Genomic DNA, 27,005 nt, shown 5'->3' with positions numbered 1-27,005 from the left:
CAGTCGGTGTCTCCTGCCTCCTCTGGCCCCTTGGCCCTGAATCCTCTCAAACTCCCGGCATTAAACCTTTGCTGGGGTTTGAGTTCCCCACAACTCCTGGGGCCTTGGTCTGCAGCCTCCTCCTTCCTCGAACCCAGGCCCACGCTGACCTCTCTCCCCTCTGGTCCTGCCCTTGCCTCAGCCTGAGCATCTGTTCCTCCTCAAACCCTGATAGGGTCCCGGGTCTTTTCCCACCAGGACCCAGGCCTGCATTGAGTGGTCCCCTGTTTTGGACCTGGGCTTTCCTCTTCAGATGCCTTGGACCCACTCTGCTGCTCAGCCCCCTCTGCTTTCAGGCCCTGATCACTCTCCCTTGGACCACAGGGCCCCAAGGGTCTGTCTCTTCACCTTCAAACCCTCTTTGACCAGGTCCAGGGACCATTTCTGCTCGGACGTGGAGCCTCTACGCCCTTCAGACACCAGATGCCTCACTCCCCTCAGTTCGGGCCCTCTTTGCCCCTGTGACTCTGATTTACGCTTCCCCACGTTGTCCCCCAGTCCAGGTCTCCTCTCTCTGGTTCCTGTAACCATAGTCGTCCTCCCTGCAGAGACCTGCAGTCTCTCCTGAACCCGTGTGTCTCTCTCCTTACGTTCAGGGTCGCCCACTTCCTCCCAGCATCCCCTAGTCTGATGCCGTGACTTTGACCCACTACCCTCTCCCCCTAGCACACCCCATTTTCCCTGCCTTCCCCAGCATCTTGGAGCCGCCACCGAGAGCCTTGCTGCAAACCTAGGGTGTTCCCCAGCCTCCCTAAACTCTCCCCACGGCCCCTTTCCCTTCTATCTGGAAACCCTGAGCCAGTCCTGGCGAACCCAAGGCTGTTCTCCTCTTCAGTACCCAAGCCCCTTACCCCTCCCCAAGCCCTGGACCATTGCGACCTCCGTCATAGGATCATTTATTTCTTCACCCTCCCCTGCTGCCCCTGCCTTCCAGGGGCTCGAAGCCAGGAGAGGCAGTGTGGGGGCAAGTGGGGCTGGCAGCTGAAATCCCCGCTGTTAGGGCACGTTGGGGCATCCCTGGCTGCCGGTGCCACTCAGGCAGCTCTGGCTCGTAAGGTGCTGTGTGGCCGTGGGGTTTCAGGGTTGGGGGTTGGGAGACCTCCCCCCCTGCCCATCCCAGCCACCTGGTGGCCCAGGATCACTGAGGCCTGTGCTTGGGGGCACCCTCTCACTGCGATTTCCTTTCAGCCTTGGTGTTGTACCTCTTTCTTGAGAAGTAGGGAATAGTTCATGACAGCTGAATGGGGGATTTCTGCAGTGGTGTGAGTTCATTTCCCTTGAAGGGGCAGAGCTCGTTGCCTCTGATTTGTATTGAGTTAAGAAACACAACAAAATAAACCTTCATTGTCCACTTTCAAGGAAGCTGGCCCCTGGGGAAGTCTTGCTGGGCACCCTGTGGGCGTAGAGCATGGCTCCCGCCCCTCACCCCACCCGCCGGGCCCCCCGGGGAAACATCTCAGGCCCAGCTGTGTCCATTCCCCTTGTGATATGTGGCGCCCTGGCTGGTTGGGTGGCTGTCATCTGTATGAGCGGAGCGGTGAGAAGCGGCGGCGTTCTGGGTCGGTGACAGAGGGAGACAGCCGTCCTGCTGGGGGTGCAGGGAGCAGGCGAGCACCCTGGGCCAAAGAGAGGTACCTCGCCACTGCCCAGCGCGGCAGCAGCTAGCACTTGGTGGCTATTTAAACTTAAAAGTACGGGAACGAAAAAGTCAGTTCCTCAGTTGCACCACCCACATTTTAAGTGCCCGGGAACCACCACTCCTGAGGTGCCGGCCACCTCATTGGGTAGCACGAAGAGGCGACCTTTCCATCAGGGCAGAAGGTTCCACTCGACAGCGCTGGTCTGGATCCTTGCACACGTTTTGACAAGTGAAACCGGTCCCAGAGGAAAGCTTGAGCCACCCAAGCGTCTGACTCTTCATCCCTGGCTGTGTTCTCATGCAAATTTGGGAGAGGCCCAGGAGCTCTGTCCCTTCCTTAGGGGGCAGCAGCCCCTGGAGAGGCAGGAGAGGAGGGGCGGGGGAAACGCTGTGAATCCAGCAGAGTCAGCCTTCTCTGTCTCCCCCATGATGCCCCAAACCTGTGAATGCCTCAGTATGATGGGAAACAATGGGGCTTCCCCCGCTCGCCCAGGCCCGCTTGCTCTGGGAGACTTTGGTTCTCTTGACCTTCCTGTTGTGTTCTCTAGAACTTCCAGGCCCACCAGCTGAGAAGGGGGATTCTGCATTTGGCTCTGGCTCCCGGGAAAATGTCATTCTGGTACCCTTTGCCTTGACCACACCCCCACCTGTTTGATCCCTTGACCCGTAGCCTGTACTTACACGTCTGTCGTCTGCGGGATTTGTATTTTTTTTAGGGGGGACGTGGTGATGTATTTTTGGGGGGCAGGTCTTTGCTCACGCAGGGGTCATGGCTGGGAGCCATGTGATTTATCTCCAAGGGTGGTGGGGAAGGAATGGGCGTGGTTACAGACTGAGCAGCTGCTGAAAAGATGGAAAGGAGGCTGGGAAGGGAGCCTCAGGGGGCGGGGGGTTGCCTAGGGAGCTAGAAGTGGTATCAGCATCTGGGGAGTCCTGTTCCCCGAAGGACCAGGGAGTCCTCCCTTCACAAAAGCATTGGGCCTGGCTGCGAGGTGGGCAGCCGACCCGCTGAGCCACATGGTTGAACTGACGCTGACTCTTCATCTCCAAACTTTGGATTTGAGAACAGCTGCCTGTGACCATACTCTGCTGTTGCAGAAGGGAGGTTTGTTTCTCACGGGGAAGGCCCATTTCACGGATGTGCAAACGCAGGCCCAGGACAGCCCTGCAAGGAGTCGAGGCCTGGTGGGATGCTTGGGGAGCGCTCGCTCTTCCCCCAGACCTTGCATAGAGAACCTCAGGACTGTGCAGAGTGCTAATGAGAGGGTGATGGGGTCCTCCCCCACCTGGCTCTGAAGCTGTCACAGCAGGTCGATGCCAGGTTTTAAAGTTGTGAAGCATGTTGTAAAGTGCTTGAGAGCGGGGACCAGAGTTCTGCTCCCCTTTGGGTCCCTCGTAGTTTGTAATGCGAAGATTTGCACTTAGCTTCGCCAACTGTTGGTTAAATAAAAGTGACTAGGAATCACTGCCTTTGTCACCAGGCCCACCTGGCCTGGTGACAGATGCCTTTATTGGGCTTGTTCGTGTTCCAAATCTCCCAAGACTGCTCTCTGGAGAACTCTGGGGATGGCCGACGCATCATCTACATGTCTGTGTGCGTTTCCTACATATTTAATGCATATCCTGTCCCAGGCCTCCCTGGTGGGCTGGTAGGGGTGAGGCTTCCCAGCAGCCTGACAGCCCTAAAGATTGTGGGTGTATCTGCACGCCCTCACGGTCTGCACACTTACCTTAGAGAGTTTCCAGAGGCACATTCATTGAGCCCCTTCTTGTCCCTTTGTCATTAACCTGGTGCCCTGGGTCAGAGAATTGAGGCCGGATGGAGCCCTAAGAGAGTGTAGGGGCAGCCACCAGCCCCCGTGGGCCAGCCGTCAGAGGGCCAGGGCCTCCTGCGGCTGTCCTGAGAGGTCCCAGCCTCCGGGCAGGCAGTCTCCACTTGAGAGGATTGTCTCAGAGGGACGGCCGTCCTCTCCCTGTCTTGTGCTCTGATTCAGTGGCTGCTCCCGGGAGCCCCCCGCTGGGTCTAGAGGGAGAAAGTTCTGTGAAGAGCGCTTACTTCGGGCTTGTGTGGCTGCCGCTCTGTGGGCCCAGCCCCTGTCCCCCTTTGTGGGTGTGTGGACCACGTTGCCAGTGACCCTGCTGGGTGTCATCAGACTTGGCAAAATCGTCCCAGGCTGATCAGGGAAAAGACCCCTGGGTGCTTCCTCCTCCTGGGAGGGGAGGGGATTGCGCATCTGAGGGAATTAGCTGCAGTAGCCAGACTCCAGGCCTAATTAGGCCACTTGGTAAAGTGGGAATTCCCGGGGTGGGGGGACGGGGGGGGGCATCTGGTAAAGAGAATTCCCACCAGAAGATCCGGGGAAATCTTACAGATACACTTGTTGAAGACCTGTCTCCTGGGGCCGGGCTGAGGGCAGGGTTCGAGGGATGTGGGAAGGATCCTGGGAAGCGAGGGCTGTGAGGCCGGCAGGGCTGTTGACACCAGGCTGGCTCTGTCTCTGCTGGGTGGGGCCTCCCCTTCCACACCTGCAGGGGTCTGTGCTGGCTGATCCGTTTGCCTGGCTCGCAGGACTTAGGATTCTGGCCCTTGGGTTCCAAGTGCCCGCCGCCAGTTGGCCTGGAGCGAGGGCAGTGCCCAGCGGAGGCCCTCAGCCCAAGCTTAACTGTCCCTAGATGGCCCTGGGAGCCCTCGTGCCACTCCATCTCATCTCAGGTCTTAGGGACGATTTCCCAGAGGTAGAATAGTTAACCCTTTCTGGAGCAGCCTGGAAAGTGCCCCTTTGTTCTGGGCTTTTGTGGGGGCAGTGGGTGGCGAAGTGGCCCTCAAGATGCTGGGACGTGGCAGTGACCAAGGCCGGGCCCTCCCTCTGGAGGCTTTGCGAGGGGCCTCCCAGCAGCTGCGGGGCAGGTGAGGGACGTCACTCCAGGCAGCGCGGGCTTTTTTTAAAATTTTATTTTATTTTATTTTTTTTAATTTATTAGTTTTTCTTTTTTCATTTTTTTTTTTTGGCTGCATTGGGTCTTCATTGTTGCACACGGGCTTTCTCTAGTTGCAGTGAGCAGGGGGGCTACTCTTCGTTTCGGTGTGTGGGCTTCTCATTGCGGTGGCTTCTCTCGTTGCGGAGCACGGGCTATAGGTGCATGGGCTTCAATAGTTGTGGCACATGGGCTCGGTAGTTGTGGCTCTCGGGCTCTAGAGCCCAGGCTCAGTAGTTGTGGCGCACGGGCTTAGTTGCTCCGTGGCATGTGGGATCCTCCTGGACCAGGGCTTGAACCCGTGTCCCCTGCATTGGCAGGCGGATTCTTAACCACTGCGCCACCAGGGAAGTCCAGCTCGGGCTTATTAATCCAGTCAACAGCGAGCCTCTCCAGCAGGCAACCTTCCTGGAGAAGCAGCTGACTGATCTGCTTCAGTTCTCCAGTTCTGCTGGACGGGGAAGGAGTCCAGGTGGAGTAAGGAAGGAGGGGGCAGAGCCTGCAGAGGTGGAATTGTCGGAGGTGGAATTACCGTGACTCGCCGAGTTGGAGTAGTTGGCCAGGGCTCAGCTTTACTTGCCTCCGCTTCGGTGTAGCTTGAGTGTCCTACCGAATCAATGATTTCTTTTCTAATATAGTGTCCCCAAATCTGTGATATTCCACCATCTTTACTTCTTAGAAGATTCCAGCATTCAGGGGAGACTTCTCCTGTGTGCACTGGCGTATGCAGTCATTGGCACCTGGGGTCTGGGGGTGTCGGGACTGAGCTGGCGCTGGCCCCTGAGGCAGAGATGCCGCCTGGGCGGAGCTTTGGGCACGGCCCGCCGGCTGCAAAGATTACCCATCGCGCTTCAGAACCTTCCTGTTTACTTTGGCCTCTGGAGCGTCTTTTTGGCGCTTCCATTTTCCCCCTCGGATAGAACTGTGGTCTTCCCTTCTTTCACAATCACTGCTCTGCCGGGCTTGCTCATGTGCCCTGGGTAGGAACCCCACGTGATGAGAAATGCCGGGAAGGCAGCTGGGGTTGGAGCAGGGTTGTTAATCTCCGGATTGGTGAACAGCAGAATCTGAGGGGGCATCTCATCACCTAGGAGTTAACTCGAAAGTATTGATACCAGAAGCCATTCAACAGTGTCCTGTTGTCATTGTGATTATGTGAATCTGGTTTCCCATAATCCAGGGATTGTCTCCCGACTCCTCAGTGTGAAAACAGGTCAGAGAGAAAGGCAGAGTTTGTTACACACCCGTAAGTGTATGGGGCGATTATGGCCTATTTGGGATCATGTAAATATTGTTGGGTGTTGTTTATCTTGAGCCTTGTCCATAAGCAGCGTTCTGCGGATAGAAGCTTGTGGTCGATTCGAGCATGACTTGTTTATCCAGACGTCCAGGCCTTTTCTCCAGCTGTCAGGGGGGTATTTCCCCCCAAATGTCCCCACCCCCCCACCCTCGCTCCACCCACCCGGGCTCCATGGGCATCATCACAGCCACCCAGCTGCCTGGTCGCCTGTCTCTCCTTCTGCATCCGCCCTTGGGTCCTCCCAGTTCTCCTGTTTCAGGCTCCTTTTCCAGCCACTCCCTCTGGTTGCCTCCCAGCAGGCTTGTTGTTGTTGGTCTGTCTGTCCTTTTTGCCTTCAGCCCAGACAGTGTACACAGTTGCTGGGGTGCTTTATCACTTAGATGCTGTTTCCTCCAATCCGTCACCTGCGTACAGTTGGCTGTCATTTCTCTAGTGTGGAATCTAAATGCTCCATCCAGATCCCCACCCCTCCCCCGAGGGGACCGGTCCCGGGGCTCTCTGCTCTTTTCCCAAGCAGCCCCACGGGGACTGTCCTGTGCCGGCGGGGTGGGGGGCTCCTGCCCTGTTTTTACAGTTGTCTCACTAAGTACCCACTGCCTCCTGCCAGTCCATGCGTCAGGGCCACCCTGTCCTTATCTGTCACCTTGGCCCTTCCCTCTTGGAACGAACGTACCACTTAGAGCTCACTGATCTAGGAAGCCTCTCTGGTTTAATCCAGTGTTGATGCCTCGTGCAGCGTGATTCCAGGATAGAGGTTAAAAGGACGGGTGGGATGTGGCCCTGGGGGAGACAGCAGTGAACAGTCAGGAGCAGGGTCGGGATGGAGTGGCACAGCGGAGTTGGTTGTACACAGACTGCTGTGGAGACCAGGGTCTGGTTGGTTTCCGGTGTGGATCTATCAGAAGGGGCTCTGGAGAGAGTAGCACTTGAGCCAGGGCTTAAGGGACAAGTGGCATTCCAATCAGAGAGAAGTGAGTTAGGGCGCCCCCGGCTGTGGGCCGGAAGGAGCAGAGGTGGATGGGAGTGGACGTTCCCAGTATGTTTGGGGATGGCTGGTGTCTGACTGAGTTGGGATGCAGGGTGTGTGCGTTTTCCTGTGCTTCCTCGGTTCTCAGCCTCTAAGGCCTGGCCAGAACTTAGCAGCAGCTTCTTTGTGCACGAGCATGTGTGTGTGCACGTACAGGGGACTGCAGCGCGGGAAACTTGCACGGCTCTGCGACATACTCTCTGATCTTGGGTGAAAGCATGGTAAACGAGGAATACCCCAGACTTCAGGAAGCACAGGTGCGAGATGGGAGGTATGCTGAGGCCTGCGGACTCGATTCTGACCGAGAGCGGCGGGCCACTGCTCGGCAGTGACCGAGCAGCGAGGGGTGGAAGAGTGGGGAGTATGCCGGTGGTGGGTCTGAACAGGGTTTTGGAACCCAAAGAAGAGGCAGGTCCTGGAGGGACTGTGGCCCCAGGGGTGCCTGGGGGTCCAGTGGTGAGAAAGAGAGTGCAGAGGGAGGTTTCTGGTCTGGGCCTGGGCTGTTGAGCCCGACAGGGGAGTTTCCTTCCGGATGCGTGGGATGCAGGCCGCTGGCCCGCTTGTCCCTCGTTATCTCAATACTTAGGAGCAAGTGTCCACTTGGCCTCTGCTTTCTTTGTAACGTTCTTGATTTTGATACTAGGTGTCAGGCTGTATCTCTGTGAAGGCCAGAGAGGGTTTTAACAGGCCAGAGCGGATGTGTACAGTGCGTCCCTGTCGGCGGCTTCAGCTGGCCTCGCTGGTGCAAGTTCTACGAAGAGTTGGGGCTGCCTGCTTAGCCTGTGTGTGTGTGGCGGGGGGCCGGCACGAGCTGCTTCCTGTCTCAGGCGAGTGGTCAACATGTGTGTGAGGAGGGCAGCCCGAGTCCGCGGGCCCACCTGCACCTGTCCCCAGCTGACTTCACACTTGCCCCCCATTCTCACTGTGAACCGCTGTTCTGCTTTGAAAACAAAGCCAGCGTTTGTGCAGGTGACTCGGGTGACCCCAGGGGCCTCTGTTTTCCAGGAGGCACTCTGTGGGATGATGGAGAATGAAAATGCTTTAATCAAGGATGGCAGGATGGCACACTGGCCAAGGGAGTGGCCTTTGGGTGACACACACACACCTGGGCTTGAATCTCCCTACAACTCAGCCGCCTCGTGTGTGCCACTCAACAGCTCACTCTTGGAGCCTTGGTCGCCTCATTCGTAGAACGAGGTACAGTCTGCCCTCTGGATCCGTGGGTTCTGCATCCGCCCATTCAATCAGTTGTGGATCGAAAATATTCGGGAAAACGATTCCCGAAAGTGCCAGTAAGCAACCCTTGAATTTGCTGTGCCCCAGCAACTATTTACATAGTACTTACATGTAGTTACAACTATTTACCTAGCATTTACGTTGTACGAGGTATTATAGATGATTTAAAGTATGCAGGAGGATATCCGTAGGTTACATGTAAGTGCTAAGCCTTTTTACCTAAGGGACTTGAGCATCCGTGGATTTTGGTATCCTCGGGTCCTGGAAGCGATCCCGCATGGGTACTGAGGGGCGACTGCAGTGGCACCACGGGTCACGCCGCTGTTTTCCAGGAGATCTTGGTGAGGGTTGCTACTCCGGGCAGGGAGCCATTTGCAGTGAGCCAGTGCAAGAGGAGAGTAGGCAGACTGCTAGCAAGATGATGTCTGATCATGGAGACTGCTGAGAAGACTGTGTCAATAAAGAGCCATGGGGTGGTGGTGGGTGCTTTCAGGTTGGGTGGTCAGGGAGGGCTTCTCTGAGGAGGTGACAGTCAAGCCGAGACCTCGGTGACAGGATGGAGCCAGCCGTGGGGAGGCCTGGGGGAGCGCATCCGAGGCAGTGGGAACCACAGGTGCCAAGGCCCTGGGGCAGGGTGGGGAGGAGGCGCCGGGGGGCCCCGTGGGCCTCCTGGGGAGCGAAGGCATGCACAGCCGTCGGGGCCCCGCCCACCTGAGCACGTGCAGGCTCCTGCTCCTGTGGACGCGCTGCCCCTTCGCGGACTCCCTTCACTTACGAGCTCTGTAGGCCGCGGGGGGCCGGGGGAGGGCACGGCCTGCAGCACCCTGCCCTGGGCTCTGCGTTGACCCTGTGCCTGCCTCTCTCTCCCTGCAGTGCACTGTCCAGGTCAAGTTAGAGCTGGGACATCGTGCCCAGCTACGCAAGAAGCCCACCACGGAGGGCTTCACGCATGACTGGATGGTGTTTGTCCGCGGCCCTGAGCAGTGTGAGATCCAGCACTTCGTGGAGAAGGTGGTCTTCCGGCTGCACGACAGCTTCCCCAAGCCCAAGCGTGGTGAGTGTCCCCACCCTGGCCGCCTGCCCTCTCCCTGGGGAGCAGGTGGCCTGTACCCCGCAGCCCGAGGCGAGAGCTCGCCCTCCACACAGGGCCTCCACCATCCCTTCTGCTTCTCCCTCGGCCGCGGAGTTGGCTGTAGGGAAAACCCAGCGGAGGTGGTGACAACATCTTGTGTCATCACTTAGACTCAGGCTCTGAGAAGCTTCCAGAGAATGTAGCCCTTGGTTGAGGGTGGGAAGGGCGACTTACACCCCCTGGTGAGTAAGCAGGAAGCTGCTTACTGGGCCCACGTTGGAGGAGAGATGCCCTTTAGGGAGCCCGTGGTATGTGGGGCAAAAGCAGAAAAGGCTTGCGTTTCGCCGCTGCCTCCTCCCTGGCTTCACCCCTCAGAGCGCCCGGCCATCTGCGAAGTACAGGGTGACATGCGGCCCGGCTGTCTCACGGGGTGGAGAGCCGGGAACTCACCCAGGGCGCCCAATCAGAGACCACTTCCTGGGGAATTTGGAGCGAAGTTGGAGGCGATGTTGGGAGCTCTGTGGGGGCCAGGCCCTGTCTCCTGTTTTCACCATTCGGTCCCCATGTGAAGCCCAGCCCGTCACAGGGGTCTTGAAAATAGTTCTCGAATGGATGCGTTGATAAAGGAACAAAGGACTCTGTGCTCGGAAAGGGCTTCAGGGCTGGGAGAGCCGTTGCTGGGCTGCTGCCCCCTCTACCCGCAGTAGGCGGGCCAGGGGGCCGGGGGTCATGCTGTGACGGCATGGAGCCTCGGGTGGAAGCAGGAGCCCATTCTGGGACCTGCTGGGGGCCTGGGCCTGGACCGGCAAGTGTCTTACTGTCCAGTGGGGAAGTGACGTGTGTTACAGGAGTAGAAACTCCTGGTTCAGAAGTAGGTCGAGATTCTTTTTCTTCTGGATTCTTCCATCAGCTTTCCGCTGTTCCTTTTCCTTCGTTTCTCCTTTCCTGAGTCTTCAGCTTCTCTCCCTTTTTCCTTTTTCCGTCTCTGAGCCTTTTGGAGAGAGCCCATCTGGTTCCTGGCAACAGCAGGTATCTGTAAAGCACCTGCTAATGATAATAGTAGTAATACATGCCACTTATCAGGCACGTCCTGCTCACAAGCTCTTTTCGTTCACCCCGCAACCCTCTTTTACAGATGGGGAAGCAAGCTCAGGGGGCCAGGTAAGCTGCCTGTGCTTTAAAGCAGGGGTCTGTGCTCTGTGGGCTGGATATGCCCGTTTTTCTTGGCGCTTGGTCACGCCTGTTCATTCGAGGGGAGCCCGTGGTCGCTGTGCCCGGACGAAGAGCAGAAGCCGGGCTGCCCCCTCCTGGCCCAGGTGCCTGCTTTCCCAGATAGCTGCCCCTGCGGTTCCTTCACCACCGCCCTCTCCCGTCCCTCCCTTTCTCTCAGGGAGGGGCCTCAGATGGTGACTCCTATCCACCTTTCAGCTGCTGGTTTCATCTTCCTCCCCTCCGGTCCTTAACCAAGCAGCCGCTAGAAGTAACACTCAGAGCGGCCTACGTTTGTCCTGCCCTCGCTCTGTGCTGTGCGATGCAGGGAGCCCCCCAGGATCCCCTCCCATATCTAGATGTGGAAACTGAGGTCCTGAGAGGCCCAGTCACCTGTTTGTGGTCACGAGGAAGCGGCACATTCTCTGAGCTCCCGATGTCTGAAGCATGGGTTTTGAGTGAAGCGCACTCTTTTGAAGTGTCGTTTTGCAGGCAGAGTTTCAGTAGGTGAATCGTGCATGTTTGCAAAGTCTGTGCGGCCTGTACACAGAGGGCACCTGCGTCACGTGTATCGAATGGTAAATGCTCACTCGCCATTTGCTTAGTGGTCAGTGAAAAACAGATCAGGTGAAGCAGCCAGTGAATTTCTTATAGGGCTCCAGCCTCTGAAATTATACTTTATGTGCTTAAAAAGTATCTTTTACACCAAAATATGCACCCGTAACAGACCCAGCAGAGATGTGCCAGATGGGATGTTCCCACCTCCCAACTCATCAGTGGTGGTATCACCCCAGGGGCAACATTTCTAGGCCTTTCTGGGTCGTGTCCTTTCTTAACACCTTAAAGCAGTAAAAGCAAATTTGCTTCTTATCTCTAGATTTTTCACATTTGTTTATTAACTTACTAGCGTGAAGGGTTAGACTTTCTCCTAAGCTTCTCCCCCTTTCATCCCCTACAATTGAGGGGTTTGTGTCTGGCCATATAGTTTGCTGCTGTATCCTAAGTAATACTTAGGTGCTTACTAAGTATTCGTTGAGAGAACGAATGCATTCTTCGACGCTGTCAACTTTGGCCAAGGTCTCCTGACTTTCCATTTAGGAAGAGAAGGGCAGGAGCACCCCGTCTTCCTTGAACCTTACACCCCTCCCTCTGGGAGCTACACTTGACTTCGTTAAGGTTGCTCCACTCCAGGATTAGAGATTAAGTCTAGAAGTTGGTAGCTGGCAAAGGGCACTGACCGTAGTGACTCTCTCCATTGTCGGGCTGGTCGGGATCCTCTCTGAACTCTGGGCCACTCCAAGGAGAACGCTCAAGCTCATGTCAAGGTCAGATGGGCTCTTTTTATCATCCTTGGTTAAAATTTGGCCCCGTTTACTGTGCTTCATATTTGGCCCTTTGATTCTCTTCCCATCCTTGCATTGTGTCTTTTTCATCAAAGGTGCTTTGCCTTTTTTCCATCCTCCCCAGCATTTCATTTATTCAGTGGAGTTTTTTCCCCTTCCAGATATTTCATTCTGGTCTCTTCCTCCTCTAATCAGAACTGGCTCCTCTTTAGCCATCACGCTGGGACTTTCCTTTACTTTTCTCCTGGGGGGATTTACCTAATACCCTTATGTTTTGGTTTATTTTCCTGTTTTACTAGAATAATTTCTCAAGAAGTTTCCCAGGAGATTAATTACTGAAGCAATTTCCAAAGAAAGGTGTGTGGGGAATAAACTCCTTGACTCCTAGTGTATTTGAAGTGCCCTTGTTCTGTTCCCACACTTGAATAGTAGTCTAGTTGGGTGTAACGTTCTAGTTGGAGAATTACTGTCACTTAGAGCTTTGGAAGTGTCGCTTCTTTGTCTTCTGAGAAGTCTGGTGCTATTGGGTTCTTGTTCTGTTGCAGATGACCTGTTTTTTAGTTTTTTGTTTTGTCTTTAGAAGGACTTAAGATGGTTTTTATGACATTGTTTCCGGGGTCTTTTTTGGTTGTGTGTTTGTTCATCATGTTGGACATGTGGTGTCCTTCATTTTATTTTATTTATTATTATTATTTTTAAAAATATTTGTTTATTTATTTGGCTGTGCTGGATCTTCGTTGCTGTGTGAGGGATCTTTGTTGCTGCATGTGAGCTCTTTTAGCTGTGGCATGTGGGATCTAGTTCCCTGACCAGGGATTGAACTTGGCCCCCTGCGTTGGGAGCATGGAGTCTTAACCACTGGGCCACCATGGAAGTCCTGGTGTCCTTCATTTTAGCTTCTATTTCTTTGACAATTTCTTTCCACCTATTTAATTTCTTTTTTCGCATTCTAGGATGCTTATTACATAACTTCTCTATGTTTAAGTCTTTTCATCTGTAAAATGGGAACAACTGCAGCTGCCTCGCGGTGTTGTTGCGAGGATTAAATGAGTTAAATGTGTAAAGTGCTGAGAATACTGCCTGGCATACCGTAGGTGCTTTATGAATATTAGCTGCTGTTGACATTTGTTTAATCTGCTGAGTTGTTTTTGCACCTTTCACCCTTTAAAAAAAATGTCTTTTTGCTCTACATTCTGGGAGATTCCATCGACTTTATTTTCTGGTCTTTCTGTTGAATTAAAAAATTGTAAGTACTATATTTGTACTAAGGTCTAAGAGCCCTTTCTTACTCTCTAATTTTCCTTTTTAAAAGTATTTTGTTTTCATTTGTTGAGCAAGTCTTGCATCTGAGGGCATTGACTCTAGGTTTTTGTTTTTGTTTTTGTTTTCCTTTTCCCAAGTTCTCTTGTGGTCCCCAAAGTATTCCTGTTTCTTTGGCCTCTTTCCTCCAGGTGGGAACTCTTACCGAGTGCTCTGTTCAGGGCAGGATGCGTTCGCTTTACCAGCGGTTTCTGGTTAGGGACGTGGGTCCCCCAATTTCCTGAATGAGAAGGGCCTGACTCAGGGGGTGGGGTGGGGGAAGGTCGCAGGAGGGATACCCAGGGCTGTTGTTCCAGTCACAGCCGCTCTGTTTGGCTTTTTTTTTTTTTTAATAACTGCTTTACTGAGGTATGAGTCAGACATGATAAAATTCACCCTTAATGTGTACGATCCTCGTGTCTATTGTGTTCATACAGTGGCTCAACCATCACCTCTCTCATTCCAGAACGTTTTCATCACCCCAAGAAAAAACCCCTAGCCACCCGCTCCCCACCCTCGCCCCCCACTGCACCTGCGGATGCCCTAGCCCAGGCCTCCCGGGGCTCAGGCCCCCCCTGCAGCGCCTGTGCCATGTCCCTGGCTGCAGCTTCCTCTTCCTGTTTGCTTGCCCGGCATGCTCTCACCCACTTTCTGCCTTCCAGAAAGTTCTTGACTGCTCACATCGCCTCCCTCCCCGTTACTCTCCCGGCATTATTTGGTTTCCTCCTGGCCTCACTTTGCTTGCCATGGGCCCTCAGGTGGGACGGCAGGCAGGCCGGTGGCGTCTGCTCGGTCTCCCACGTCTGGAAGCCTGTACTCTGGCCCCTGTGCCCCGTTTCTGAACGGATAAGGTGGTTTTCAGCCTGGGAGTGCCCGTCCTCCGAGAGGCCTTTAGAGAGCCTGAGAAATGCAAAGCAGGGTCCCTTCCCTGAAGGGGTTTGTCGTCTGGTAGAGAGATGAAGGTCAGAGGTGACATGAGTGGAAGTAAGTGACCTGGGGGTCAGAGGCCGAGGGAAGCCAGGGCTGTCCCTGCGGGAGGGGGCCCTGACTCGGGCCTTCATGGCTGAGGGGATTCAGACTGGGAGTGGGTGGGGGGAGATGGATATTGGGGTGGAGGGTGCAGGCAGGTCCCCGGTCCCTCCCTCCTCTGCTGGGGGATTGTGCAGCAAGAACAGGCCGCCCTTCCTCTCTGCTTCCTCTTTCCTTCCTGGATGCAGGTTAATTCAGCAAGCAAGCAGGGCCCGGCCCTGTGCGAGGCCGGGGCACACGAGGCAGACTGCAGGACGCTCACGGTGGGGGGCTTGGGCACTAGGTGGGCAGGGTTCATGCAGGTGGAGAAACCCCCCCTCAGTCTGCTCAGACAGGATCGAGAGACTCGGGGAGAGGCGGGCCGTGACCTGGCCTCCCTGCCCACATTTCTTCCTGTCCCTGGACAGGCCTCTCACTTCAGTAGATGACCTGACAGAGGTGTGACATGTGGCCCGCTCAGCAGTATTTGACAGATACATAGTGAATGTTTCCAAAAGGCCTGGCCATGGTGCTGGCTCTGGGGGTGTCACACTGCATGAACTGGAGCTCGTGTAGGATTGAGGAAGGTGGAGACAGTAAGCACAAGGAGTGCTGAGACCCAGTGATACAGGACGCTCGGGGCCGGAGGAGGGAACCGCAGCCTGGAACTTGATGGGGGACGGGGGCTGCTGCTCAGTGAAGGGGTCCTGGAGGAAGTGGTCTGTGATCTGAGAGGGGCAGCGTGGCAGGGCTGGTGAGAGATGAGCCTGGAGGGCATGGAGCCCCGTGCAGGCCCCCCGGAGTGGCTGGAAGTTGGTCCTGAGGGCAGTGAGGAGCCGTCAGGGGACACAGATCTGTGACTCAGAGGGGTCCTTCCCGCGACCCCTTCAGAAGAGGCCTGGGAGCAAGCCTGAGGCAGGCCGGCTGGTGAGGGGCTGGAGCGGAGGCTCAGGGCGCCAGGCAGCGGGGTGCAGCCCAGAGATGTTTGGAGGTGGCCTTCACAGCGCTTGGTGGCGGGCGAGCTGTAGGGGCAGGAGGGGCTGAGGCGTCCTCGGGGGAAGCGGTGGACAGCTGGGGCCCTGACCTGCACGACGCCGGGAGCCGCGGGCTTCAGAGGGAACGAGGAGGTGTCTTGGGGCGGGCTGCTTCGGGCATGCCCAGCCAGCACCGCCAGGAGGCTCTCCGAGGAGCAGCAGAGTAGGAGCTGGCTCAAATAGGGATTTGGGGCCGAGGTCGACCCCACAGTGTCCCCGGGCTGCCTGGGCCACCGCCCATTGACCCAGCCTGCAGGCAGGGGCACTCCTTACTTCCAGGTGGGCTGACCGTCAGACTGAAGGTGACAGAGCTTACTCCTGGGGACCAGAGGTGTCCCCTTGGCCTCTGGCGTCAGCCGGGCACCTGACACTTGTCAGGCGCGGATAGTGGTGGAGTGAATGCATGAATGAGCGAGTGCAGCGTTTGGTAGCAGTAATGACTCTGTGCAGGCCCCGAGGTCAGGTGACAGTGCTCAGGGCGCTCAGCCGAGGCAGCCGGGCTACTGCTGCCCCCACGGGAGGCTATGCTGCGGGGGCGGTGGGTCCTACGGCCCGGTCGGGACGGCCCCGCTCGCCCCTGGCAGGGAAGTCCGTCCAGGTGAGCACGCCTCAAGCCCCGGGCTGTGGGGACTGGAGCCTGAAGCGCAGGCTGAGCCCTCCTGGGGGACGTGGGGGGAGCGGGAGCCGGGCTTGGAGGGCAGGTGGCTGGCGCAGGGGCAGGGGGAGCCCCTGGGGCTGGCTTACCCGCCAGTCCGCGCAGCTCGCTGGAGCCCCGCCCCTATGGTTTGCAGAGCGGGGTCCTGTGCAAGGCTGTCCAGCCAGCCCTGGCCTTGAGGGTCCCCAGTTACTCTAAACCCACCCCCTCACCAGTTTTGTTTGCGCAGATGGATGAGACACGTGAGATATTTGAGGTATATGATATTTTAAATTATTTTTTTTAAGAAAAATCTTAAAAGGTTTTAATTTTTAAAAAGTCATGTTTCTTTTTTAAAATTAATTAATTTATTTATTTTTGGCTGTGTTAGGTCTTTGTTTCTGCGCGAGAGCTTTCTCTAGTTGCGCCAAGCGGGGCCACTCTTCATCGCGGTGCGTGGGCCTCTCACTGTTGCGGCCTCTCTTGTTGCGGAGCACAAGCTCCAGACACGCAGGCTCAGTAGCTGTGGCTCACGGGCCCAGTTGCTACGCTGCATGTGGGATCTTCCCAGACCAGGGCTCGAACCCGTGTCCCCTGCATTGGCAGGCAGACTCTCAACCACTGCGCCACCAGGGAAGCCCTAAAAAGTCATGTTTCATTATGTTCCAATGCACTGTTTTCCGGCAATTTCTGGCCCCCTTAAGAATTACAGTACAGACATACGTGTGTAAAGGTTTTAATCGTTGGCAGGATTTTTTCCTATCTCCCGGTCTGGTTGCCTCAGGAGAGGGAGGGGTGGAGGACAAGGGGGATTTGATCTGTACAGTTCTGATTTTTTTTCTTACATGCAGGAGAACAGTGTTGTCACGTTACTTGCATAATGACAGCATACCTGTCAAAACATTGACAGTTCATCCTGGAGGGTGAGACTGCGGGAGATTGTTTTACCTCTATTTTACTGTTCTTCTTAGTTTCTTTCTCCCCCTCCCTCCCTCTCTCATCACTCGTCACCTGGGAATGCTTTGCTTAGGTGCTGAGGTGGAACCCAGGCGAGCCCCCGCTGGGACCGGGCCATCTCCATCTCCATCTCCTGGCGTCCGTGTCCCTGGCCCCAAGCGGGGCCTCAGTGTCCATGTTTGAGTGGGCGATGGCAGGAGGAGGCCACAGCAGAGTGCCTGCCCTGCTGGGAGACCAGGGGCCCCCTGGCCCAGCGCCTCGCTGAGCCACACTGCTGTGCTGCCCTCAGTCGGTTGAACCTGTGTGGCCCGTGGCCGGTGCTGGCTGCGCTGCCGTAGCTGGTCTCGTGCCCCTTCCCCAGCGCTCTCCCACCCTGGCGCCACGGGGTCACCTTTCTCCTGCTCCGCTGCTTCTCTTCCTCTTGACCCCTTTGACATGGAACAGGGCCTGGGGTTTCCCACGCTGGGGGAGCTGGCCTCCTAGCACTGACAGCGGTTTTCCCTTTCTTTTCAGTGTGCAAGGAGCCCCCCTACAAAGTGGAGGAGTCGGGTTACGCAGGCTTCATCATGCCCATCGAGGTGTACTTCAAGAACAAGGTAGGAGCCCGGGTAGCGGTAAGGAGGATGCACAGCTCACACAAGGGCCAGTGGGACCGGCAGCGCCGGGTGACAGGGTGGATGTTGGCATGTGTAGCAGAGACTGCATGTTGGGCGCCCGCGGGCGGAGCGTCGCGCGCATCCCTCCCATGGTGGCAGGGCTGGGGGGCGGGGCACGTTGCAGCAGCAGGTGGGGGAGTACTGGGGCACGTCGCCATAAGTCATCCTGAAAGTGGCAGGGTCCCCGGCTCAGCCGCCACGTGCTAGAGGGGTTGTCACCTCGCGGGAGGAGGGGTGAAGAACTGGAAGTTATTAGACGTCTGACAGTGGGCTGTTGGTTGGATGCACTTATGCATCTTCTGAACAGAATCTTTGATGACCTTGGGGGAAAGAGCTTTTAATGTTGTTGAGTGAGGAAAGCAAGTTATATGTGTGTCATTTATAGAAAAAAGGAATTATATACGTGAAAGATGTTAACAGAGGTAATCTGGGTGGCAGGATCACAGCGGGGTTTTGTATTATTTCTCTCCATATGTATTTTCTAAACCTTTACAATGAAAAAAATAGAAATAGTCATAGACCGTTCAGGCTGCTGTAACAAAATACTACAGACTGGACGGCTCATAAACAACAGAAATTGTTTGCTCAGCGTCCTGATGGCTGGAAGTCTGGGATCGGGTGCCACCGTGGTCAGGTGAGGGCTGTCCTCCGTCCTCTGGGTCACAGGCTTCTCGCTGTGCCTTCACAGGGTGGAAGCGGTGAGGGGCCTAGGGGCTCTTTCTGGAAGTGTTAATCCCATTCCCGAGGGCTCCATTCTCGTGACTTAAGCCCCTCCCAGCACCATCATGTCGGGGGCGGGAGTCAGCATAGGAAATTGGCGGGGGACACATTCAGGCCATAGCTTTTTTTTTTTTTAAGCCCAGTAACCAACATTTAACAGTTGCCTCCCTGGCAGCGTGCCTCTGCTGATCCTCACAGGTGCCACCAAGCGGCCAGCAGTGACCTTCGATGGCTCCAAGGTGGCCGGCTGGCTGCTGCTTCTCCACAAGTCCAGCTAGACTGGCTGTGGGCGGCTGTGCCATCTTTCAGGAAGGACATCCCCCTGGGGGGCCCGAGGGTGCCACCACTCACTTAACGAGCCCCTTGTTCTGAGAGCCCGTGGCGTCAGAGGCCTCTGGGGTGGAGCTCAGGTGGGCACCCGCGGCCCCCTGAGCACCAAGGGACATCTCAGCGGGTGCGGCTCAGCGGGATTTGGCGGCGGGGCCTGTGGGTCATCCCGAGGCTCTCTGGGCGTCGAGGCCTGAGAGTCCCGGTGTCTGGCCACTGTTGAGAGGAGAGCCCAGCCTGTCCGCACGGGTGGGACACCTGTGGGTGCACCCTGAGGGGGCTGGCGCCCTGCAGCTTAGGGACCATGCTCAGGGAGGCCTCCTGCTGCCCCGGGAGCGTGGAGAAGGGGGCGTCCATGTGGGGCGGGGTGCCAGTGCTGGGGTGAGTCCTGGGGCCCCCCGTGGGGAGGCTGTGCAAACGGGATGCTGATTGTAGCCCCTCTGGGTGGTTGGGGAGACAGAGTGAGTCCATTGGGAGGGAGCGCTGAGCTGCGGGTGCCTTGGTATCTGCAGGGTTGGGTGCTGGGTCCGGCATGGCCCCGTGAGCCCTTTCTCAGGATAAGTGCTGGGTGCTCTCCTGTGCCTTGCGTCCTGTTACTAGAATCCTCTGTTCCTGGTGGGGGCGTTGCCCTCAGGGCTGTAGCGGGCAGCCCTGCACTGCAAGGCCCATCGCGGGAAGGGGTGCAGGTCCTGTCACAGGTCCTGTGGGGTGCGTGTGCTGTGCCAGGTGCTCTGCTGAGCGGTGCTTATTACTTAGTACCCGGACCGGCCCCAGAGGATGGTGATCTCTCCAGTCTGGATGAAGGGGCGCCTGGATGCCCAGTTGTGTGGGCAGGGCTGCACCATGATTGGCGGAGCTGGGGTTTGGACCAGCAGAGCGTGTGTTCACACATGCGCACCCATTGCTTCAATACCCGAGACAGGCGTGACCCGGGATGACAGCTCCTCATGAATTCTGTTGTTTACTTGCTTCTGGGTGACAGGGACAGTATTGTTTTATGTATCGTATGGTACAGCTGTTGTCTAAATGTGGGTCCCTGTTGAGGGACGTGTGTGGAAAAGTGAGTGCCGGTTCATGGCAAAAGCAGCTTCTGTAGGCATGGGATGCATGTGAACCAGGGACATCGTGAGAGCGTCTGCTGGTGACTTTTCCCCCCTGCCATAGGCAAGGGCTGCCGTTGGCTTTCAGCCCTGCCTTACTGTCCAGCTGTCAGTAAGGTGAGCTAGTCTTTGTCCTGCTAAGAAGAGGTGGGGCAACTGTGGACAGCCCACTTCTCTTGGCCCCAGTTTCTCTGTCCGCGAGATGGGTTCCTAATTGTGTCTGCTGCTCAGGCTGTTGGGAAGATTCGGAGTGATGGAAGCTAGCGTGTGGCCCGGTAGGTACCCAGCACAGAGTAAGGGCTTCATCCACGTGTGTTGTTGATGTCACTGCTGGGTCCGCCTGGGTGAGCAGGGTGAGTGGAGTAGGCGGCCTCTGAGGCCTTCAGGCCCCAGGATGACATGTGGCCTCTCCGGACAGTGGGGGGATCTGCACCCAGAGCAGAAAGGACACTTTCTCAGACGCGGGATGTTTTCTCGTGTGAGCGTGAGGCGTTCTAGCCTCAGTGGCACTAGCTGGAGAAATTCTGTGTTACGTGGTGTTTGGCGCTAAAACTTATCTGAGGCCACGTTCCGTTTGACCTGTTGGCAGGATGTTCTTTTACAGATAAAGCCCTCCTTTCCCCCAAGCGAAAAAAAGAAGCAGTGTGGGGGGTGGGTCTGTCTGACTTAATAAAAGTAATTTCTGTGTCTTCTTTTTTTTAATACTTTTAAAATATTTATTTATGTGGCTGCACTGGGTCTTAGTTGTGGCATGTGGGATCTTTAGTTGCCGCACATGGGCTCTTAGTTGCGGCACGTGGGACCTAATTCCCTGACCAGGGGTGGAAACCGGGCCCCCTGCATTGGGAGCGCGGAGTCTTTAGCCACTGCGCCACCGAGGACATCTGTTGAGCGGTTTTAACTCACATGCTTCTGACTCCAAATGCACGGTGTCCTTCCCAGCACCTCTCCTCCGGCTCTGATTCTCCAGGCACCACTGGAGTGCCCAGCAGTTCAGTTCGCTTCTGACACTAGCCACTTGAATTAGCGCAGACCTGCAGGTCAGGGGTCAGCCCCACAGGGCTGTCCCCAGTTCAGATGACAGCCACAGGTCTGCGCTGCGCCTCCTGTACTTCTGATGGATCAGCTATCCATCGGGGGTCCCCACAACCCCCTCAGGTTCTGGAATTTGCTGGAACAGCTCACAAAAGTCCGATCAGCATTTTACTCCCTGTTTCCGGTTTAGTGTATGGGATGTAATTCAGGAACAGCCAGGTGGGAGAGAGGCAGAGGGCCCGGTGTGGGCAGGAGTGGGCTTCTGGGGCCTCTCCTTCCATGCACCGCCCTCCTGGCACCTCCACGCTCACCTGCCCTCCCTGAGGTCTCCAAACCCCATGTTTAGGGGTTTTATGGAGGCTTCGTTGTGCAGGCATGAGTCAGTCATTGGCCACTGCTGACTGACTCAATCTCCAGCCCTCCCCCTCCCCGGAGCTTGGAGAGGCTGGGAGGGGGGATGAGCTTCTAATCAAGACTTGGTCTTTCTGGGGACCAGTCCCATCCTGAAACCATCTAGGGACCCAGCAAGAGCCGCCTCGTTAGAACAAAAGACGCTCCTGTCACCCCGTCACTCAGGAAATTCCAAGACCGGGAACTGAGGACAAATGCCAAATATCTTTCTATGATGCCACAATTGTAAAATAAAATTTTTATTGAGGTGAAATTCACGTAACGTGCAGTTAAGCGTTTTACAGTGCACAGTTCAGTGGCATTTAATGCGTCCCCCCGACCCTCATCCTCTGGGAGCCTCTAATCTGCTTTCCGGCTATGGATTTGCCTATTCTGGGTATTTCATACAAAACGAATCAGACAACATGTGTCTTTTTGTGAGTGGCTTCTTTCACTTAGCATAGTGTTTTCAAGGTTCATTCAAGTTGTAGCATGTGCCAGTACTTCATTCCTTTTTATGGCTGAATGAAATATTCCACGGTATGGAGATACACACGTATATACAATCGATTCTCGTTACTCAAAATAGCTATGCTCTCCGTAAGGTCACCAGGAACATTGAGTTAGTGAAAACTGAACGGTTGCTACAGGGGGCCTAAAGGGTTAAGTTCCTGCGAGCCTCTGGTCACAGTTTTGTCAACTGGTGGATGCATAACCTTGTTTCCTGAGTGCTTCTGTTTGAAACCTCCTTATTTACTGTACACTGTTGATTCATTAACATTGAACTCACAGCCCAAGCACCATCATTCATGCCTGAACCAAGCTTGTCCAGCAGACATATTTTCTCTGTAAGGCACATCACAGCCGTCCTGGGCTTGGGAACCCTAGACAGCACTTCAGCACTGTGCGTGGGGCCATTTCAGATGGCAGAAGCACAAAAATGTGGTAAAAATGGCACTACATACGTGGTGAAAAGGCCACTCGTTCAGTGTGAGAACTGCACAGGAAGGCCGAGTGCAGCTTGTTTCACAGCAGCCGGGGATGAGCCTGCAGCCAGCTGCTTTCTCACCACGCGGTGCCTGTCTGCAAGTGGACATGAAAGCCATGAGGACTGATTTTGGGTTTATAGGTAATTTTAGTGAGTAGCTAAATACAGAAACGGGGAACGCACGAATATTGAAGATCCACTCTGCCACAGTTTGTTTATCCACTCATCTGTTTGTAGACGTCTGGGCTGTTTCCGCCTGCTCGCGGCTGTGACTCATGCTGCTGTGGACGTGCGTGGACGCGTACATGTTTGCGTTCCAGTCTCCAGTTCTGTGGAGCGTATGCCTAGAAGTGGAATTGCTGGGTCATGTGGTAATCCTGTGTTTTACTCTTTTGAGGACCTGGCAAACTCTTCTCTACATATTCCCACCAGCAATGTAGGAGAGTTCCTATTTCTCCCCATCCTCAACAGTGCTTGTTATTTTCTGTTTTTGTTTTGTGGTAGCCATCGAAGTGGGTGTGAAGTGGTATCACGTTGAGGTTTTGATTTGCATTTCCTTAATGACAGTGGTGTTGAACATCTCACCTGCTGTTGGCCATATATGTATCTTTGGAGAAATGGCTGTATACATCTTTCGCCCATTTTTTTTAATATTTATTTTTTTAATTGTTGTAAGAGTTTTTAATATATTCTGGGTATTAAACTCTTACCGCATGTGTGATCTGCCAATGTTTTCTGCCATTCTTTGGGTTTTTATCACATTCTGATAATGTTCTTTGATACACAGAAGTTTTTAATTTTTATGAAGCTCAAGTTATCTACTTTTCTTCTTCTGTTACACTTTTGGTGTCAAATCTCAGACTCCATTGCCAAATCTGAGGTCATGAAGATTTACCCCTATGTTTCCCTGTACTAGTTTTATAGTTTTAGTTCTTACATTTAGATAGTTGACCCATTTTGAGTTAATTTTTGTGTGTGGGATGAGGTAGGGTCTAACTTCATTCTTCTGCATGTGATCGTTCCGTTGTCCCCGCACCATTTGTTGAAGAGATTGTTTTCCCCTGTGGAATGGCTTTAGCATCCTTGTTGAATATCAATTGGCCATGTATGGTTGGTTTTATTTCTGGACTCTCTATTCCATTGGTCTTTATGTCTGTCCTTATACTAGTACCATACTGTTTTGATTACTGTAGTTTTGTAGAAAGTTTTGAAATCAGGATATGTGGGTCCTCCAACTTTGGGGGTTTTTGCTTGTTTTTTTTAATATGGTTTTGGTTTTTGTGGGCCTCTTGGGATTACATATGAATTTGACACTTGGCTTTTCCATTTTTGCAAAAAAGGCCACTGAAATTTTGATACAGATTGCATTGAATCTGTAAATACTTTGGAGACATTACCATCGTAACAATATTGAAGTCTTCCAATCCAAGAACACGGATGTCTTTCCGTTTGATTAGGTCTTCTTTAATTTCTTTCAGAAACATTTTGTACTTTGCAGTGTACAAGTATTTTACTTTCTTGGTTAAATTTATTCCTAGATATTTTACTCTGTTGCATGCTATTGTAAATGGAATTGTTTCCTTAATTTCCTTTTGGAATGTTCATTGCTGGTATATAGAAACATAACTGATTTTTGTGTGTGTTGATCTTGTATCCTGCAACTTTACTGAATCTGTTTATTATCTTTAGTAATTTTTTGTGACTTCTTTGGGATTTTCTACATAAAAGATACCTGCAAATGGAGATAGTTTTACTTTTTTCTTCTCAGTTTGGATCCTTTTTTCTTTTTCTTGCCTCAGTGATCTGGCTAGGACTTCAATACAGTGTTGAACAGTAATGATGAAAGTGGTCTTTCTTAGTTTGTTCCTGATCTTTGAGGGAAAATGTTCAGTCTTTTACCACTGAGTATGATGTTAGCAGTGGTTTTTTTCATAAATGCCCTCTATCAGGTTAAGGAAGTCCCCTTTTATTCCTGGTTTACTGAGTGTTTTCATGAAAGGGCATAACATTTTTTCAAACATTTTCTGCCTCTGTTGAGATAATCATGTGGGTTTTTTTCCTTTATTTTATTAATGTGGTATATTACAATGATTGAACCATTCCTGCATTCCTGGGATAAGTTTCCACTTGGTTACGTGTATAATCTTTTTTAATGTGCTGTTGGATTCGGTTTGCTAGTATTTTTTTGAGAATTTTATATTCACAAGGAATATTGATCAGTAGTTTTCTTGTGGTATTTTTGTCTGGCTGTGGTATCAGGGTAATAATTCTGACTTCATAGAATGTCTTAGGCAGTGTTCCTTCCTCTTCTATTTTTGGAAAAGTTTGAGTAGAATTGTTAATTCTTAGAATGTTTGGTAGCGTTTACCAGTGAAACCATCTGGTTCTGGACTTTTCCCTAATGATTTATGGCATTGAGCGTATTTTCATAGCTTATTTGCCTTTAACTTCTTTGATGAGGTGTCTGTTCAAAGTGTCTGACCATTTTTAAAAATTGGGATGTCTATTTTGTTACTATTGAGTGTATAACTGTGATAGAGTGTATAATATATTGATTGTATAATAGTGATATTGCGGATATCAGTCCTTTATCAAACCTTCCTTTTGCAGATATTTTCTTCATCTATGGCTTGTCTTTTCAGTCTCTCAGTCTCTTAGTGTCCTGCAAAGAGCAGAAGTGCTTGATTGTGATGTAGCTCAGCTTGATTTTGTCATGTGTGGCTCGTGGTGTATCTGTGTCTGTAACATAATATTTATCATTTCAGCCATTTTTAGATGTATAATTCAGTGGCATTAAGAATACACACGATGTGAAATAAGCCAGACACAAAAGGCCAAATATTATGTTCTTCCACTTGTATAAAGTATCTAGAACAGGCAAATTCACAGAGACAGAAAGTAGGATAGTGGTTACCAGGGACTGGGGGAGTTATGTTTAATGAGTACAGAGTTTTCGTTTTGGACGATGAGAAATTTCTGGAAATGGATAGTGACAGTGGGTGCACAACATCGTGAATATACTTAATGCCACTGAATTGTACACTTGAAAATGGTTAAAATGTTAAGTATTATGTTACATATATTTTATCACAATAAAAAATTCACCAAAAAAGTAAAAAAAAAAAAAAAAAAAAGAATATGCAGAGTGCTGTGCAGCCATCACTGCTGTTTCCAGAACTTTTTGATCATTCCAAATGAAACTGTGCCAATTAAATAATAACCTCTCCTACCCTCAGTCCTCTATTCTACTTTCTGTCTCTGTGAATTTGCCTATTATGGGTACTTCACGTGAGTGAAATCATACAATATTTGTCCTTTGTATTCACAACGTTTTCAGGGTTCATCCACATTGTAGTGTGTGTCATTGTTTCATTCCTTTTTAAGGCTGAACGATATTCCATTGTATGGATATACCACATTTTGCTTATCCATTCATCTATCTTGGACACTTGGGTTGCTTCTGTGGTTTAGCTACTGGGAATAATGCTGCTGTGAACATGAGTATACAGATATCTCTTTGAGACCATGCTTTCAATTCTTTTACTTTTTTTATTGAAGTATAGTTGATTTACAGTGTTGTGGGCTTTCAGTTCTTTTGGATACATACCCAGAAGTAGAATTGCTGGATTATAGATATAGTAAATCTATTTTAATATTTTGAGGAACCACCATGCTGTTTTCCACAGCAGCTGTACCATTTTACATTCTCACCAACAGTGCAGAAGGGTTCCAGTTTCTCCACATCCTTGTCAACACTTGTTGCTTTCTCTCTCTCTTTTTTTTTTTTTTTTTGATAGCATCAGTAGTAATGTGTGAGGTGGTATCTCCTTGTGGTGGTTGTTGTTGTTGGCCACACTGCACGGCTCGTGGGATCTTAGTTCCCCGACCAGGGACTGAACCCAGGCCCTCGGCCATGAATGCAGCACGTCCTAACAACTGGACCGCCCAGGGATTCCTTCATTGTGGTTTTGATTTGCTGCTTCTAATGATTAGTGATGTTGAGCATCTTTTCGTGGGCTTATTGGGCATTTGTATATCTTCTTTGGAAAGATATCTATTTGAGTCCTTTGCCTATTTTTGAATTGGTTGTTTGGTTTTGTTTTGTTGTTGAGTTTTATGAGTTCTCTATATATTTTGGGTAATAATCCATTATCACATATATGATTTGTAAGTATTTTCTTCCTTTCTGTAGGTTGCCTTTTCACTCTGTTGGTCATGTACTTTGATGAATAAACGTTTTTAATTTTCATGAAGTCCAGTTTGTCTATTTCTCCTTTTCTTGCCTGTACCTTTGGTGTCATATCCAAGAAATCATTATCAAATCCAGTATTGTGAAGCTTTTGCCCTATGTTTTCTTTTAAGAATTTTATAGCTTTGGCTCTTACATTTAGGTGTTTGGTCCATATTGAATGAATTTTCAGATACAGTGTTAGGTAAGGGTTGAACTTCATTCTTTTGGACGTGGATATCCAGTTTTCCTAACACCATTTGTTGAGAAGACTGTTATTTTCCCGTTGAATGGTCTTGATGCCCTGTTGAAAATCATTTGACCACATATATGAGGGTTTATTTCTGGGCTTTCTAGTCTATTTCATTGGTCCGTATATCTGTCTTTATGCCCAGTACCACACTATTTCAATTACCATAGCTTTGTAGTGTTTAAAAAAAATTTTTTTTAATTGAAGTATAGTTGATGTACAATATTAAATAAGTTACAAGTGTACAACATAATGATTCACAATTTTTAAAGGTTACACTCCATTTATAGTTATTATAAAAGTATTGGCTGTTTTTCCTGTGTTGTATAATGTATCTTCATAGCTTGTTTTGTACCTCTTAACCCCCACCCCTATCTTGCCCCTCCCCTCTTCACTCTCCTTACTGGTAACCACTAGTTTGTTCTCTATATCTGTGAGTCTGTTTCCTTTTTGTTATATTCACTAGTTTGTTTTATTTTTCAGATTCCACATATGAGTAGTATCATACAGTGTTTGTCTTATTTCATTTAGCATAATA

General features: G+C 52.2%; 1 protein-coding gene across 3 annotated transcripts in view; it reads left to right on the top strand.

The window, feature by feature from the left end:
- The window catches only part of MLLT1 (MLLT1 super elongation complex subunit), a 65,353-nt gene that overhangs the window by 615 nt on the left and 37,733 nt on the right, over positions 1–27,005 (top strand). For 2 of the 3 annotated variants that reach the window (XM_032626882.1, XM_032626881.1), the window contains exons 2-3: positions 9,091–9,271; positions 17,287–17,369. In XM_032626882.1, the coding sequence (XP_032482773.1) occupies positions 9,091–9,271; positions 17,287–17,369 (264 nt within the window). Of the gene's footprint in view, positions 1–9,090; positions 9,272–13,828; positions 14,125–17,286; positions 17,370–27,005 lie in introns of those variants that run through there. The other variant, XM_032626883.1, reaches the window with a different exon arrangement.

This window comes from Phocoena sinus, chromosome 3, assembly GCF_008692025.1.
Source record: "Phocoena sinus isolate mPhoSin1 chromosome 3, mPhoSin1.pri, whole genome shotgun sequence".
Lineage (NCBI taxonomy): Eukaryota > Metazoa > Chordata > Mammalia > Artiodactyla > Phocoenidae > Phocoena > Phocoena sinus.
This window is presented reverse-complemented; position numbering and strand designations above follow the sequence as displayed.